Source organism: Pipistrellus hanaki (genome assembly GCF_964339955.1).
Source record: "Pipistrellus hanaki genome assembly, chromosome: 2".
Lineage (NCBI taxonomy): Eukaryota > Metazoa > Chordata > Mammalia > Chiroptera > Vespertilionidae > Pipistrellus > Pipistrellus hanaki.
This window is the reverse complement of record NC_140504.1, coordinates 180138515-180156486: the sequence shown is the minus strand read 5'-3', so window position 1 is coordinate 180156486 and position 17972 is coordinate 180138515. Positions and strand designations below refer to the sequence as shown.

General features: G+C 46.5%; 1 protein-coding gene across 9 annotated transcripts in view; it reads right to left on the bottom strand.

Moving 5' to 3' along the window:
- The window catches only part of CSMD2 (CUB and Sushi multiple domains 2), a 541275-nt gene that overhangs the window by 183589 nt on the left and 339714 nt on the right, over positions 1-17972 (bottom strand). For all 9 annotated transcript variants that reach the window (XM_084873018.1, XM_084873017.1, XM_084873019.1 and 6 more), the window contains 2 exons: positions 6685-7011; positions 2028-2222 (listed from right to left, as the gene is read on the bottom strand). In XM_084873018.1, coding sequence (XP_084729144.1) covers positions 2028-2222; positions 6685-7011 — 522 coding nt within the window. The remainder of the gene's footprint in view (positions 1-2027; positions 2223-6684; positions 7012-17972) is intronic.

The following is a 17972-nucleotide window of genomic DNA, read 5'->3' as shown; positions in this document are numbered from 1 at the left end:
GGAGAAAGGGGAGACCAGGGGAGCGAGAGACAGTAGAGAAATTTCCTGGATGAGATGGATGAACATGAGGAAATCCGAAGACCCACAAGCAGGAGGGAGAAAGAGGGGCCGGCTGAGGAAAGGTGAGCGAACACCGACCGACAATCCCCAGGCCCCAGGCTCCACATGGCCGCTTCACAGGATCACTGGCTTCACCCACAAACAATCCCATCAGACACGCATGATTATCGCTCTCTCCAACGAGGGAATTGCCTAATTGCCCTGTTCCACAGCCGGGAGGAGGTGAAGCCATGAGCTTTGAGTTGTTTCTCTGTGGCTAACGCTCATGCGATTTCCAAAACTGCTCGTGTGCTGGGGGAAATGGCAGGTGAGGTTGTGCGGACCTTGCTGTGGGACTTTGGAGGCTGGAAGGTAGTCTGTTCACCTAATGATGGGCCGGGCACCTGGAGGACGGGAACATACCACTGACCCCTCACCTGGAGTGATACTCATCTAGCGGGTCCGATGAAAAAGATCAGGTTAAAATAACGCTCACAGCAAACGCACATTAAGCACTGCCTCTGCCAGGCACTTCTCCAAGAACAGTGCCTGCTCACGACAATCCTGTAAGGAGGGTCCCATTATTAACCAGGCTTTACAGGTGGGGCAACTGAGGCACAGGGAGGTCAAGTCACTTGCTCAGGGGGACTCCAGTGTAAGTTGCAGGGCAGAAACAAAAGGTGGTCTGGTGAGGGTCAGGGCTCTGAAGGCCACTAAAGGGGCTCTAACCTAATTCAAAGGTCATTCATTCATTCAGGGATTCCTCAGCCAGCCCGGTCTGAGCATCTAAGTGCCAAACAATATGCCAGTTGTGGGAATATGAGGCCAAGGATGATTCCTTAACCTCATGGAGTTTACAAACTAGTGATCACACAGCTAACGCTTTTCAGGACTTACTTACTTTATGCCAGAATCTGTCCTTTACATATGCATTTTATTATTATCACCACCACATTTTTTCAGCTGAAAAAACAGGCTCAGAGGGGAAAAGTGATCAGCCAGGATTGCAGCTCAGGCCCCTGACTCGAGAGCACACGGACCCTCTTACACACACTGTGCTCTCGGTGGTCTCTCCCCTTCTCCTGGCACAGTGCTCCACCCGCCCCCCTCCCCCCTATTTGCTGACAGGAGTCTTTCCCACCTGCTGGTCACTGTGCTCAGATTTGGGTTTGGGGCCTGGGTATGTAAAGAGGTCTCTGAGGTCTCTACCCGCTGTCCATCAAGTGAGATGGAGGAAGAAGCTTTCTGGCCCCCAAAGGTGAGAACCACAGCCCCTGCCTCCTGAGCACTGTCTCTGCTCCCAAGGGCCTATGGGATACGCATTACTCATCCATTATTTGCAAACATGTATGGAGGGTCCATTCTGTGCCAGTTAATGTGTTTGGTACACAGATTCGACACAACTCTGCCCTCGAAAAGCTTAACATGTGTTTTAAAAGCCTGCAGTTTGGTGGCACACACAGTTGGTCTCTGAAATGGGGTAAAAACCTGTTCCGTGTGGCGAGGCAGGATTGAGGAGCCGCCACGGTAACCCCTGTGCTGGCACCAAGCTGTGTGTCCTCTGGCCAGTCTGCCCTTAGTCCCTGGAGACTGGCCATGGGATAACAAGGCAGCATCTAGTGGGGCACAAAGGCCAGGCCTGGAGACGTCCAGGGCGCTGGAGAAATCAGCGTACTTTGGTGGATGGAGCAGCCCTGGACGGGTCAGGAAGCAGGGCTCCCAGTGGCTGTGATTCCGAGAGTGGCCAGCTGAAAGAGGTGTTGTGATGCCTGACAGTCTACAACCAGTGTTTTTCCAGTTTAAACTCTGGCTACCAATAACATTTCTATGCAGAGTGGTCCTCCAAGCCCCTGCCATTCCAGGGCGAGGGTGAGAGGGTGGCCCTGAGAAGAAGAGGATGATGATTCAGAAATGTACCAGGTGGATCCAGGCCATGTGGTCCCTCCTCAGCCTCTCTGCACAGCCAGCCCCAGCCCGCAGGCACGCACCTTCACACCGCAGCACGGCGCTGTTCCAGACCACGCTGCCCTCCTTCAGGATGCAGGTGATGGTCTCGGAGCCCTGCGTCCCCAGGAAGCCTTCGTCACACAGGAAGGAGATGGAACTTCCCAGCTGGAGGCTGTCTCCAAACCGCTTCCCGTTCACTGGAATGCCGGGATCCGGGCACTCATTGTGCCGGAAGGCTGTGTGGATGGGGGTCAAGGATGTGATTAGGCAGAGCTGGTGTGCAGAGCGACCCCCCCCAACTCAGCTTCATTGTTACCCTAGCCCTCCACCAATCCCCCCAAAACCCACCATGCTCGAGGGAGAGCCAGATACCACAGAACCAGGGACCGCCATGCCACAATGGACATAAAGCAGGTGATTCTTAAACCTGGTCTCCTGCCTTCTGAGGCACTTAATCCAATTTCCTTCTAATGAACATTTATAGATCAGGCAGCTGGCTAAGTATTTCTCACATTCACTTACTTATATCATATACTGATTCCATGAAGCAGATATTATCCCAGTTTGCAAATGAGCAAACTGAGGCTTATGCAGATCTGTCTCTCCAATGCCAAATCCATTCCATGCTTCCCTAACTTCAGACAGTGACGGGATCACTTATGCAGCAGGTGAGCTGGGCTCTGAATCCTGCGACACTAACAGAACTAAGCATCATGAAGTAGGTGCCCTGGAATCAGCCCTGTCAGAACCCATTTCCCTCATCCCCTCGCCTCTGCCAGGCTGCCTCTGCCTCTCTCAGGCGACTGATAATGCAGGCGGAGCTGGGGGAGGAAAGAGTCAGAGCACTTTCGGGTTTAATCGAGCTTTGCCTCTCGTTCGTTACATGGTCCTGGGAAACTTATGTAATATTGCTGAGCCTGTGCTTCCTGACCCATAAAATGAGATCATCCTTCATTTGCGGGGTTATTCTGGGGTAGAAATGAAAGTTGACATGAACAGACAAGTGGAGAATATTTGCTATGGCTCCTGATAGAGAGCAGGTACTCCGTAACCCCTGTCCGTTTTTGCTCAGTGGATAGAGCACTGGCCTACGGACTAAAGGGTCTCAGGTTCGATTCCGGTCAAGGTCATGTACCTTGGTTGCAGGCTCCTCCCCAACCCAGGTCCTGGTTGGGGGACATGCAGGAGGCAACTGGTCGATGTGTCTCTCTCACATTGATGTTTCTCTCTCTCTTCTCTCCCCCTCCCACTCTCTCTGAAAATCAATGGAAAAAAATATCCTTGGGTGAGCATTAAAAAAAAAGAAGAAGAAGAAGACCCATTGCCCTTCCTTTCTCCCATTCACCTCTTCCTCTAAGCACATTCCCAGGCTTCCTCCATCAGGGGCGCCCCAGTTCTCACAGTCGTGTCTCTGAAGCCACACCCTGTTTGCATCCCTGCTGTCTGAAGGATGGGGGTTTTGCAGTGGAGACAAGGCTTCATGGCTGCATGGGCAAGTACCACTTTCAAAAACCCAATTTACAAGCCTCTGAAATCCCCTAGTGATGGAACACGTGCACAGTCAGAAACCAACAGTCCGCCCTGGCAGCTGCTGGATCTTACCGGAGGCAAGAGACTGGAGATCCTCCTACTGAAGGTGGGCTGAGGGATCTGACATGGAATGAGAGCGCTGATCCCTTGCAGAGCCTGCACAAAGTCCCACACCCTTCCCTCTGACATGCAAAGCCTAGGTCAGCCCAGACTTCAGTCTCCCAATCTTTCTTTATTAGGAGCTATGACCATGGGTTGCCCTGACATTTAGAAGTAAGTGGTGCCTGAAGCTAGAAGTCCAGGCGTTAGCCCTATCACACACACACACACACACACACACACACACACACACACACTCCAGATATAGAGCTTTCTACTTGGCTGTCATTCCGAACCTGTCTCCTGCCATGTGAAAAGGAACAGATCTCAGCCTATGGCGGTTCTGGTGTGGGGTCTGCTGTGATGACTGCACAATGTTCACATAGTAGGCACTCAGTAAACAGTAGCTACTTCATCACTTTTGGAGATGTTTCATATGGAAGAAGGAGAAGATTTAGTCCTAGGAGCTCGAGGGGTGGAAAAGGATCACGGGTCCTTGTTACAGGGACACAGATTTCAGGCATCGTAAGGGGAAGCATTCAGTGTGCTGCTGTTGCCATGGAGACAGCTGAGTGGGAAGTGAGCCCCCAACACTGGGCGCATTCCAGCTCAGCCTCGATGGTCATCAGTTGGGAAGTGACCCAGGAGCTGACTGTCCTTAAGGGGAGACTACGCTGCTTCCCAAACGCTTGTCCGTGGAACGAACATTTGTTCATGAGCTAGTCAGAATCACCTCAGAGCCTTTTACAAAGTACCTCCTGGGGCCTCAGTCCCTTGGAGATTCTGACTCTGCAGTGGGGCCCAGATTTAAAAATATTATTTCTACTTATCCATGCAACTGCCCATTTGTATAAATGCACAGAAGAGTATCTGATCCAGTAATAGTGTTCACCAGATGTTGGCAAGAACTATTTCTGAGGGGGGGGGAGAGGATTTTGGGTGGGAGTTAGCATTTCTTCTTTGACCTGCCCCTGTGTTTTGAGTATTTACGTTTGGGTGTGCATCCTTCTTACAGTGCTGGAGAAATGCTGGAGAGGAACGTGAGGTGGGAGCTTGGTCCACCAGCCTTTTGCCTCTTCCTCCCAAGGACCCAGCATTTTCTCCTTTCCTAGAAAATGGGGACTTGCTAGGATTTGCTGAGATACTATAAACATGTATTTGTTGTTAATTCTAACCCAAGAATATTTTTCCATTGACTTTTTATGGAGAGTGGAAGAGAGAGGGAAAGACAGAAACATTGATGTGAGAGAAAGACATCGATTGGTTGCTCCTGCACATGCCCTGACCAGGGCCTGGGTCGGGGAGGATCAAACCCAGGACCTTTTGGTCCGCAGGCCAATGCTCTATCCACTGAGCCAAACTGGCTAGGGCTAAGCATGTGTTTTTGCCCAATCAGTGCCTGATCAGTGTCCACACTTCCTTTATGGACCCTGCAGAGTTCTCTGCCGTCATCATCCTGGACGAATGGGCTTCCCTGGAGACTCCTTTCCCATCCTCTTCCCACTTCACCAGCGGGGAAAGAGCATTGAGTCACTCATGGATTTTTCCATTCAATAACATTACTGATCCTTACCACCACCAGAGCCCCGCTGGGCAATAAGTAATGCATTTTCCTACCTGTGCAGAGCTCAGGGTCTCATGGGAAAGCAGGGTGAGCTACAAGCCAGAGCTGCACTGCTAGGCTGTGAGGCTCAGGGGTCAGGGGGCTCTGCTGCTTGCTGCCCATGCTGACGAGAGCAGGGCGCCCTGGAGGAGGCAGGCTCCAGAAGGTTGACGGCTTCTAGCTAGCCTGGTGTCCCGAGGAAGTGCTGACACGAATGTCAGGGAAGGGCTTTAGTTGGGGTGCTCCCTTGGAATCTGGGGTCCCCCGTGGCTGACCATTTGGCAGGTATTGTCTTCAGCTCAATCAGACTGCAGCGACGGGTGGGAGAAAAAAACAAGATCTCTGTGCCACGGATGGGGGAGGGGCAGAGAGGATAATTTCTGTCAAAAGCACAAGAGGGTCCTCCCAGTTTGGCTCAGTAGATAGAGCATCGGCCTGCGGACTGAAGGGTCCCAGGTTCCATTCCTGGTCAAGGACACATGGTTGTGGGCTTGATACCCAGTAAGGGGCATGCAGGAGGCAGCCGATCCATGAGTCTCTCTCATCATTGATGTTTCTATTTCTCCTTTTCTCTACCCCCCTTTCTTTCTGAAAACAACAACAACAGAAAGCACCAGAGGGACCAGCTCTGTGTGTGCTTATGTGCGTGGGGTGGGGCTTGAGTTGAGGACTTGCATTTCCCAAGCAGCCTCTGGGGAAGGATCTGGTTAACTGTTCAGAAAGACCCAGCGTGAGCCCCGTCTGACCATTTGTCATCAGCCAAGGTGATGGGTCTACAGATTATGATAATCTAATAAGTAGTTCTCACTGCCTTTGGTGGCTCACAGTCTCCAAGATTCTGTCCCCACCCCCACCCTCACCATAACCCCAGGAGACACAAAAATGAAAACCATCACCTCCGGGCCTTGGGTTCCCTCTAAAAGCGGCCCAGGATTGAACCTGCAGGGGACGACTTTGGACTGTGGCCCTGAGAGGAGGGATGAGGAAATGCCCCAGAGTCGGCTCTAATCAAGACTCACAGCCAAACAGAAACGGCACTCCAGATGCTGGCTTCTGATGTGACTATGGGGATGGGGCCGGGGCGAGGCCAAGCCCCCCTGGAATGCCCACAGAGGGCAGCAAGCGGCGTTCACATCAGAGAGGGATCCGTGACTAATGAGGGGACGACAGGCTTGCTCTCCCTTGGGCCCTTCCCGGTTCTCGCTGAGGCTTCCAGGAGGCGGGCGGGAGGGAGAAATGAGATCCCAGGCTCCGTTTACACTATACATAGGAAATAAATGCTCAAGAGGGAGTGACGCCACAGGAAAGAGCACCTGCCCAGCAGCAGTGCTGTATGCTCTTCCTGGTCACGCTGGAGCCCCAGGCCTGGGCATTACAGCCCTTAGAGCAGCCCACCCATGTCACTCCTCCTCCCTCTGGGACCGACTCTTGAGGGATGGCCCGCTGGGGGCAGAGGGAGGACTCACTGGTAAAGGTGATGTTGAAGCCCCTCTTCCCCGTGGAGTGATCCGTCTGGAACTCGAGGCGGGCCACGTGACCGCTGCTGGTGATGGAGGAGGGCAGCTGGTTTCCTGAGAAGGTGCCCAGCACTGGGGCCTCGGCGGTGGCCCCGTCTTTGATGACCAGGAAGTCGAACTGAGGCTCCACATCGATGTCATTGAAGGCCAGGTGGATGCGGCTCTCGGGCCGGGCCAGGATGAGCCAGACGCAGTGCAGGTGGTTGCCGTAGTCCTCTGGGTAGTTGGGCGACAGGACGACCCCAGAGGGGCTGGTGAAATTGAAGAAGCAGGAAACTGCAAGAGAAGAGCAGTGGAGGTCAGTGAGCGTCCCTGGCATTCTGCCCGGTCCCCTGAGGGTTGGAAGGGGTGCGTTTCCTTAGACTAGTGGTTGGCAAATCACGGCTCGTGAGCCACATGCGGCTCTTTGGCCCCTTGAGTGTTCTAACGCCACTTCTTTAAAACAGACTCACCCAGGCCGAAAACCGACTTCTGCACATGGGCCACAAAGCTTCAATCGCACTACACGTGTGTGCCCGCACATGGTATAATATTTTGTGGAATAGCCACACTCAAGGGGCCAGAGAACCACATGTGGTTCGCAAGCCACGGTTTGCCAACCACTGCCTTAGACTAAAGAGCAATAGAAAGAAAGGGGGATACCAGGGTTGGGCTGGCCTGACTGGGCCCTGAGCTCTAGGTGGGAGACATGCTGGGTTCTATGCTGGGTATGGTGCTGAGAAGGGTGCCATATGCAGGCATGAGGGAGTCCTCTCCTCTCGGCCCTCTCCCTCTCTCTGTGGGCTCATCCAGCAGCGTCTCATGCTCTCGGTCCCATGTGTGGGGAAAACTATCGCTCAAGCTTAAGTGCAGCCCCAGTGCCAGCTCCTCTCAGCTGGGGGTGATCCCCCAGGTGGTAATTTGGTAAGACAGTCCAAGTCCATTTCTCTCCATTAAATATTTTGGTGGGGAAGTGACAGGTGTGCCCTGGGGATTGTGACAGCCTTGAAGCTACAAAACTATGTTAAGAAGGTGCCAGGTAAGCACCACTTTTCAGAGACCAAAGCGTTGGAGGGAACTGGGGGAGAAAGGTGACAGGGTCTCATCTCGATGCCTCACCCATGTCCTGCTACCCCTTCTCCTTTACCCCAAGGAGCCACTTTCCTGGAAACCCATCTCTTAAATCCTTTTCATGCCAGGGACTAACAAACCCTAGAATGAGGCTGAGATAAGGAAAGTGCTATCAATGGAAAGAGAAACACATAAAACCAAAATTAAAAAGAAAAATAATAGAATGAAAAAACAGAATTGTGACAAATATGCCACAGGGCAAGTACCAGTATTGAATTAGAGATTTTTAATTCTATAAGAATATCACCAAGATGAGCTACGAGTATGCTCAGAGGGTTCATATGGGAAAGAAATAGAATTACTATATGAAAACACAGTCCAGTACACTAGAGAAAATAAACATATATAACCCAATATTGCTGAGGCTTCATGGAAACTCATATGTATTTATTGCCAGTTGGAGTGTAAAGTTGATCTAATCCTTTTGGAAGGTTATATGAATTGTTATCAACAGCCAAAAGATGATTCAAATATTCCGCCTCAGTAATCTCTAGAAACAATTAAAAAGAAAAAGAGCCACATGGACAAAGATGTTTATAGTGACATAATTTCATTATAGAGAAAAAATGTGGACAACCTATATGTCAGCTCAATAATGTGAAGTATGTTATAGCCTTTAATATGCTGCACTTTGAACACAATTATTAAAGTGATAAATACGACCCCGTAGAAAGGAAAATGTTAAGCATCACTTAAGTAAAATGGTAGATAATAAAATTATATGCATACTTTTGATGATAGCTCTTAACTACTTATTTATATATAGATAAAGACTGGACATGAACCCCAAATAAAAACTGTATTAGAGTAATAGGTCTATGGGTGATAGTTTTTCAAAGTGAAAACAATATTTAATTTTTCTGACTGTGAACATGATAGAGGCTCATTCTAAACATCCTATCATATATAATAAAGGCTAATATGCTGTGTCCAGTTGTCCGCTCATCTGTTCAACCAAAGCATAATATGCTAATGATATGCTAAGGATGCTCAATCGCTCACTATGTCATGCACTGATCACCAGGGGGCAGACAGTTGACCAATTGCTATGACATGCATTGACCACCAGGCAGCAGATGCTCTGACCAGTAGGTTAGCTTACTGCTGGGGTCTGGCTGATTGGGACTGAGTGAGATGGGCCACGCATGTCCTGGAGACCTCCTGGAGTCCCTCCCTGGCTGGCCAATTTCTTGCGTCCTTCCATGGCCTTGATTGTGCACCAGTGGGGGTCCCTTGGCCTGGCCTGCACCCTCTTGCAATCTGGAACCCCTTGGGGGATGTTGGAGAGCTGGTTTCAACCTGATCCCACAGGGCAGACCAAAGGACCCCACTGGTGCATGAATTCATGTACCAGGCCTCTAGTTTTTCATCTAAGTAAAATCCCATTTAAATGGGATTTAAATGTTAGTATGGACTAACATTTAAATCCCATTATAATATATATATTGATGTCTTGTGTTAATAATAATGAGACTGAATAAATTAAAATTTTGACTTATCTATATATATAAAAGCCTAAGTGACAATTTGACTGGTAGTTATGATGCACATTGACCATCATGGGGCAGATGCTCAACACACAGGCATGGAAGCATGGAACAGACTGATGATTCTCAGAGGGAAGAGATTAATCAAAGATCTTATATGCATACTAGAGGCCTGGTGCATGGATTCCTACACCAGTGGGGTCTCTTGGCCTGACCTGTGGGGACCCCACTGAAACTGGCAGTCTGACATCCCCTGAGGGATCCCAGATTGTGAGAGGGTGCAGGCCAGACTGAGGGACCCCACTGGTGCACAAATCCGCGTACCAGGCATTTAGTTAATTATAATCAAATTAGCTATAATGAAAGAAAAAAATCATGTCTGCAAGAAAAACAACAACAACAAAAAAAAAAACAACACAAAACAAAGGAGTTCTTTGACTCCTATGTTGTATTTCTCCTTCCTCTCCCTGACTCCATCCATCCTCCCACTTCCTATGTTAGGTTCAAACTGCTACCCAAAGCCTTCCCATCAAATTCAGCAAAGCCAACCTGGTCCCTAGCCACATTCAGTCTTACTCCTGTAATCTCTGCATTTTATAAGTATGGAAAGAGTTTAGGCCAAGGGGAAAGCTTTAAGGCAACACCAGATATAGTTTATAGTAATTATTATTATTTATTATTGCCAGTGGGGGCTTACTAAGTGCAGGCACTGTTTCAAGCACTTTCATCAATTACTCAATTTAACTATCACAATAACATTATGTGGTGGGTACTGTTATTAATCCCACTTAAAGATGAAGACACTGAGGCACACAGAGATTAAGTAACCTGCCATGGCTTGGCATCAGTAAATAGTAACATTAAATTCAAATTTATGCAAATTAAAACTAATCTGACTCCAGGGCCCAACCTCTTAGCCACTCCTCAACACTGTTTCCCAGTAAGAGATGAGTACTGCCCATTGGGCTCAATTCTAACAGTGGAGTCCCGGAGGTATTCTCTTTGCTGAAGATCAAATTATCAACCCCAACCATTACACCTACCCTGAATTGGGGGGCTCTACCCCATCACCAGCTTTGTGGCCCTCCAGATGGGGGTATAATGCAAATGAGGAGGAATTCTAACTTAAGAAAGCCAAGTACCTTGAAGACTGAAGGAAAAAACCATGTGCCCTGTCTTTAGTTGAACATCATCACAGTGAACTGAAGGCAAGAAAGTGCTATGGTTTCAGAGGGAAGGCCATCAAGGGTACCATAAGCATATGAACAAATGGATTTGCTGCAGAGGAGAATTTAGTTAACAGCACTCGAGTCTCCACCACCATTCCATCACTCTATTACGTTATTCTTTTTGCTTTATACCCTTTTTCTATGCTGTAAAGCTGCAGAGGTACCATTTTGAACAGCTGTATATGGCAGTGCTACCCACCACTCCCTAAAGTTATCTTGTTCGTTTGTTTGTTTATGGCCTGTCCCTCTTTCTTCCCATCACGTACACATGTACTCCATAGGAGCAGAAATCTCGCGTGATTTCTCTGAATCCTAATGGTTCCACAATGCCTGGCATATTGTAGGTGCTCAATCAGTATTTGCTGAATGAATCAATGAGTATTTAATGGTTGATGACATTTGAAAAGAGGGCAACATGAACACATAAGCCTTACATTCCATCCCATTACAAGACCTAACTGCCAGAATTGACCAAAGTCTGTAAAAACAGGTGGGCACCTGTATCAGCTCTGGAAACTAGAGGCCAATACTGTGGTACGGTCCTTAATGCATGTCTCTTAAACACAGTACAGATCTCTTCCTATATGGTTTAGAGTAGAAAAGAGTATAACCCAGCCAACTTGTTAAGCACCAAAGACAAAAGCTCCCAATATTAGTGACCTTAAAATATGCGGTTCACATAACACTCAAAATAAGCCACTTGAAAATGTTTTCTACCAAACCAAGAGATGAATCAAAATGAAGAACGCAAGTTTGGGAAAGTTATGGTTCATAAAAATTATAAAAAGGGTTGGCAACAAGCAAATAAGCCATACAGTAAAGAATCTAAATAAATGCTATACACGTAGTTATAAAACAGGATGCAAGTGCAACCATTAGTCTTTCAAAGAGAAGATATATCACTGCTGCCCAAAACCCAGGGTGAAAAATTGCAGATTATACTGATATAAAGAGAAAAGTGGGAGGAAGGAGATATGCTAATTTCCTCATCTTAGAATAAATTCTGTTACATAGTTCCTGTGGTTAATTTGAGAAATATAGGTTAAAGCATGTTTTAATTAAGTGTAATTAGTAATAGACTATAAAGTAGCTTATCTTCAAAATTACCAAAAGGGGAAAAATATAGCAATCAATGTAGCAAAAATAAATAAATAAAATAAAAAGGAATTCAAAGGAAAAGCCAAGGAAGTATAAAATATAAAGATGCTACAAATCACAAAAATTATCCTATATAATAAAAGTCTAATATACAAATTTTCTGAACTGCAGAACAACAAGTGGGATAACCAGTCACTATGATGCACACTGACCACCAGGGGGCAGATGCTCAATGCAGAAGTTACCCCCAGCCTGCAGGCCCAGAGGGAGGCCACCAGCAACAGCAGCAGAGGGCGGGGCTGGCCGGTGGGTGGGTGGTGCCCCCCACTAATCGCCCTGCTAGTCACTTCCTGTTCTCAGCCAAGGCCAGTGCTGACCACCTGTCAGGCCTAGGGACTCTACCCTATATATTGGGAACAGTCTCTTAGATTTAAAAATTAAAACCTGACAAAGCTACTCTAATACTGAAAAAGTAGGATGATGCAGCAATGAGATGCATGGACTCTGGCTTGCACATTTTGTGGTCAGCCTTGATTCTGATACTTATAACTGTGTGACAAAGCCAATTACTTAACTTCTCTCTACTTCAGTTTTCCCAACCACAAGATGAGGAAAATAGTACCATTGCCTCAGAAGGATTATGTTATGTACTACTTTTTACAATCAGGGCAAAAAAATGTAGCTGACCATACAAGAGCAAGATGCCTTTCGCCTGTGTGCAGCCTCCAGAATTGCAAGAGGGATGTCCAACTGCCAATTTAGGCGTGTAAACCAGCAGTCGGACATCCCCCGAAGGGTCCTGGATTGTGAGAGGAGGCAGGCTGGGTTGAGGGGCCTCCCCACCCTCATGCATAATTTTTGTGCACTGGACCTCTAGTTTATAATAATAACTGTATATAGGCTAATCTATCCTAGTAAACATAACCCTTATTTTGGGGCAGGCACAGTCTTAAACAAAGTGATTCAGAATAGTAAAAAATAAGGAAGGGACCAAGATTGCTCTCATTTCAGGAGAATGTTAAAATTTACCAATTCTCGCCGAAACCGGTTTGGCTCAGCGGTAGAGCATCGGTCTGAGGACTGAAAGGTCCCAGGTTCGATTCCAGTCAAGGGCATGTACATTGGTTGCAGGCACATCCCCGGTAGGGGGTGTGCAAGAGGCAGCTGGTCGATGTTTCTCTCTCATTGATGTTTCTAGCTCTCTATCTCTCTCCCTTACTCTCTGTAAAAAATCAATAAAAAATATATATTTTTTAAAAATTTACCAATTCTCAGGCCATCACAGAGTCTAAAAGCTTATCAGGTGATTATAATGAGCTGCCAGAGTTTGAAAACTACTGGTGGAGGCAAATGCAAAGTACAGAATAAAAGAGTTTTAATATATCAGACCCTTGGATAATATCAAACTCTTGGGTGATGTTCTTTTTCTTCAGGACAAGAGTCCTCTGGATAGATACCAAGAAACATTTATTTTTGCACCTAGATAGAGACAGAGCTGACACTAATAGAAAAAGAACATGTCCCTACAAAGTTGGATTTTCCATCCCAAGAGCCAACCCAAACTTGCTGCAACAAGGGCAGGAGAAGGGAGTATGCATTGTGTTACACAGGTCTCTCACTGGAAAATTATGTTTACATAATTTTTAAAAAAATATATTTTATTGATTTTATATAGAGAGGAAGGGAGAGAGATAGAGAGTTAGAAACATCGATGAGAGAGAGTCATCGATCAGCTGCCTCTTGCACACCCCCTACTGGGGATATGCCCGCAACCAAGGTACATACCCTTGACCAGAATCGAACCCGGGACCCTTCAGTCCCCAAGCCGACGCTCTATCCATTGAGCCAAACCGGTCCTGGCTGTTTACATAATTTTCACTAGAGGCCTGGTACACAAAATTTATGCACAGAGCTGGGGTGTGTCCCTCAGCCCAGCCTGCACCCTCTCCAATCTGGGATCCCTCGAGGGATATCCGACTGCCTGTTTAGGCCCAATCCTAAACGGGCAGTCTGACATCTCTCACAATTCTGGACTGCAGGCTTCCAACTACTCGCCTGCCTGCCTTCTTGATTGGCCCTAACCGCTTCTACCTGCCAGCCTGATCACCCCCTAACTACTCCCCTGCCAGCCTGATTGATGCCTAACTGCTCCCCTGCCAGTCTGGTTATCCCTAACTGCCCTCCCCTGCAGGCCTGGTCCCTCCCAACAGCCCTCCCCTGCTGGCCAACTGCCCTCCCTTGCAGGCCTGGTTCCTCCCAACTGCCCTACCCTGCTGGCCCTCTTGTGTCCACATGGGGCAGCCATCTTTGACCACAAGGGGGCAGCCATCTTATGTGTTGGAGTGATGGTCAATTTGCATATTACTCTTTTATTACATAGGTAGAGACCTGGTGCACATGTGGGGGCGCTTGGTTTGCCCTGAAGGGTGTCCTAGATCAGGTTTGGGGCTGCCTGGGCGACGGATCTGTGGTGGTTTGCAGGTCGGCCACACCCCCTGGCGACCCAAATGGAGGCCCTGGTATCTGGGACTTATCTTCTATAATTGAAAATTTGTAGCCTTGAGAGTCAGCCAGGGTGGGTGGGAAGCTTGGCACCCTCCATTGCTGGGGGCAACCCAAGCCTCTGACTGGCTCCAGCTTCATGGCTGCTGCCATTTTTGTTGGGATTTATCTATCTTCTATAATTGAAACTTCGTAGCCTTGAATGGAGGCTAGGGCTGGCCAGGGCGGGCGGGAAGCTTGGCTTCCTCCATTGCCAGGAGCAACCCAAACTTCCTGCTCTCTCCAGCTCTGTGGCCGTCACTATATTTGTTGGGTTAATTTGCATACTCACTCCTGATTGGCTGGTGAGCATGGCTTGTGGGCATAGCAGAAGTACGGTCGATTTGCATGATTCTCTTTATTAGATAGGATGTTACATTGAAACACTTTTGTTTCAGAATAATTTACTTCTCAGTGTTACAAATAGGAAAAACAAAAAGTGCTGTGATTGGATCTCATCACTATCCATTACCCGGGTTAAAAGAGGAAAATGAGGTGCTTTCTGAAGTCTTTTGGAAGGAGTCACCGGGTTCTGCAAATGGATCTTGATTTTGGATACACCTTTATATTAAAAGGCTCCCACATGGCTCAAAATTTCAAAAAATAAGAAAGGTAGAAAACTCATTAACAAGTGGCTGCACAATTGTGCATAATATCAGGTAATTATATAACTAGTAGCCCTGAATTATGAATCTGTGCACCAGTATCTTGCCAGTAGCTCGCTGCTGCCCTCCAGTAGCTCTCCACCCACTGCCCTGCCCTCCTGTAGCAACCCCGGCCCCCCCATTGCTTGCTGCTCTGCCCTCTTCTGTAGCTCTCCACTACCCGCTTGTAACCAGTAGCTCGCTGCCTCCTCCTGTAGCTCTCGACCTGATGCCCTGCCCTCCTGAGCTCCCTCTAGTCCCCTTAATTCCCCCCATAGCTTGCTGTCCCACCCTCATGCGGATCTGTGACCTAGTCGTTACACAGTCGATCGTTATGTTTCATAGCATAATGACCATTTGCATGTTACGTCTTCATTATACAGGATATGATCTTGAGTAGAAAATAAAAGAAGCTTTTTTGAAAAAACCCTCTTTATTATCTTTTCTTCTGGTGTTGACACTGCTAGCTTCACTGCTTTCAAAATGATAACTCAATTTCTAGGGGGCTGGTAGAGCAAACAAAATTCAGAGATGATATTCGAAAAATGGATGATGCTCGCATTCTACAGTAAAGATATGACAGTTATGATACATTATATCCCAAAGCACTGAAACAGACAAAATGAACTGTTTAAAAAATATATAAGAATTAAAAAAAGATGTACTCCTCTGAGGCTAAAAGTAAATAAATAGAGAGGATCTGTAGAACACTTTGAGTGTGAATGTGTTATATGAGACTCTTTAACTTCAAATAAGGAACATCACCTTATTTACAAGTGCCCATGACATATTACAGAAATGGACTTTATATTAGGCTGCAGGAAAATCTCCATAAATCCTTCCACAAAGGAAAAACTGTTGGGATACATTTTCTGTTCACAGTGCAAATAAACTAGAAATCAATAATAAAATAATAAATAAAAGTCCCAATCATTTGAAAATATAAAACCTTTTCCTAAATAAGTTCTTCAGTTCAAAGAAGCAACAAAAGTTGTCAATCCAGGCTACTTATAATAATGATGATGATAATAGGCCAAAGCCATATTTAAGAGCAAATTCATAGCCCTATTCATTATTAAATAATACATTAAAAAGTGAAATTAATGTTTAAACTCAAAAAGTTACAAAGACAATAACTAAATAATAGTAGAGAGAGAAGGGAGAGTAAACTTAGTAAAGATAAAAGCAGAAAAAATAGAGATCAATAAAAGATAAACTTCTCTTCGATCTACTCAATAAATAGAGAGAAGATGTAGAAACACAGATAGGACAATAAATTAAGTATATATGCCAATTATAAAAGAACTAGAAGCCCAGTGCATGAATTCATGCACAGGTGGGATTCAGCCAGCCAGACCCCAATAGGTAAATCAGGGCCGGGTCTGTAGGGAGGAAGAGACAGTGGGAGGTTGGGCAGCTGGCCGCCCAGATCGCCTGATTAGGGCAGGGCTGACTGGGAGGAGGGGCTGCAGATGATTGGTCGGTCAGCCCTGCCCTTGATCAGGGTGGTGGGGGCCCATTGGGGGCAGGCTGGCAAAGGGGAGGGGCTGCAGGAGGTTGTCTGGCTGGCCCTGTCCCCTATTGGGGTGGGGATGGGGGGCAATCAGAGGCAGGGCTAGCTGGGGGTGGAGCCAACAGGGGGGAAGGGCCATGGGAGGGGGAGTTGGCCAGCCACCCTGCTCTCCACTGGGGTGGGAGAGGCTATCAGGGGTGGGGTGGCTGGGGAGAGGGGCTGTGGGAGGTTGGCTGGCTGGCCCAATCCCGTTTGGGCTGGTTCACTGGTCGCAGTGGGCGTCATAGCGACCAGTTGTTCTGGTCATTCTGGCATTCTGGTCACTGGCTTTTTATATATAGAGATAGTTTGTATAATATAACAATAAATTTGAAATATTGACAAAATGGAGAATCTCCAAGTAAATTCTGAATCACCAAAATTGTGAGAAGAGAAAAACCTAAGAAAACTGAAAAATACTAAGGGAGTAAGTGGTTTCATGGCTAGAGCTTTAGAATTTTAAAAAAAGTGTAATAATAATGCCATTAAAACTAATCTTGACACAATCCTATAAAAAGTATGTATGATACACAAATTCACACCTTCCTAACTCATACACCAACACACTCAGTGTAAAAAAAAAATCCTATGTATATTTTTTTACACTGTGCAGATCAAATTCAGCCCTAAAACAATAAACAAACATGACCTATACAATGAAAACAACAATACTTCTGGATAGGCAGAAAAGAAAATTTAAAAATGAGAGGGACACTATTTTCCTGGATGATGACTTCATATTGTTAAGATGACAATAATCCTTAAATTATTGTATAAATATAACAATTCCAGGCAAGACTCAGGCCATTCCCTCCCCATCCCCCTGAACTTAAAAAATCGTAAGCTCTTTTGGAAAAAACAGGTGAAAATAGGCAAACTCTCCTTGAGAGATATGGGAAATAATAACTTATGAGATGTTGAGTGGCATTCTAAAAGAGTTATATGCTTTAACTCATGAACCCTCTTAGCAGCCCTCCATGGTGAATACTATTATTCCCATTTTACAGATGCAGAAACATAGCCCAGGTTCAAGTAAACAGTCACACTAGCATGTAAGTGATGGGACTGGGACATGAACCTAGTCCAACTGGTACCAGAGCCCAAGCTCTCAACACTGAGACCTACTTTCTCCCAGTAAAAGGAGGGCTTGCCAGCTCAGGCATAAAATCATATTATAAAGGTGCAATGATAAAATCTGTATTGGAGTAGCTTCACATGAGAGATCACTGGAACCAAAAAAGAAAGCTCAGAAACAGAAACATACATCTAAAAATTTAGTATATGATAAAATAGGCTTTCAAAAGAGCAGGGTAAAGGCTGATTGCTTGATAAAAGATGCTTGTACAAATGGCTAACAAGTTGTAGGAAAATCAGATCCACACCTCACTCAATGTACCACAGAAGTACTAGAAGAAAATATGAGGAATATTTGTATAATCTCAGAGGTAGGGAAAGGACTTTCTTAGCATTATACTCAAATTAGAAATCATAAGGGAAACAATATTTTCAATCACAGAAATAAAAAAAACATTTGGAGATAAAATATTTGCAAGTTATTACAGTTAAATAATTACTA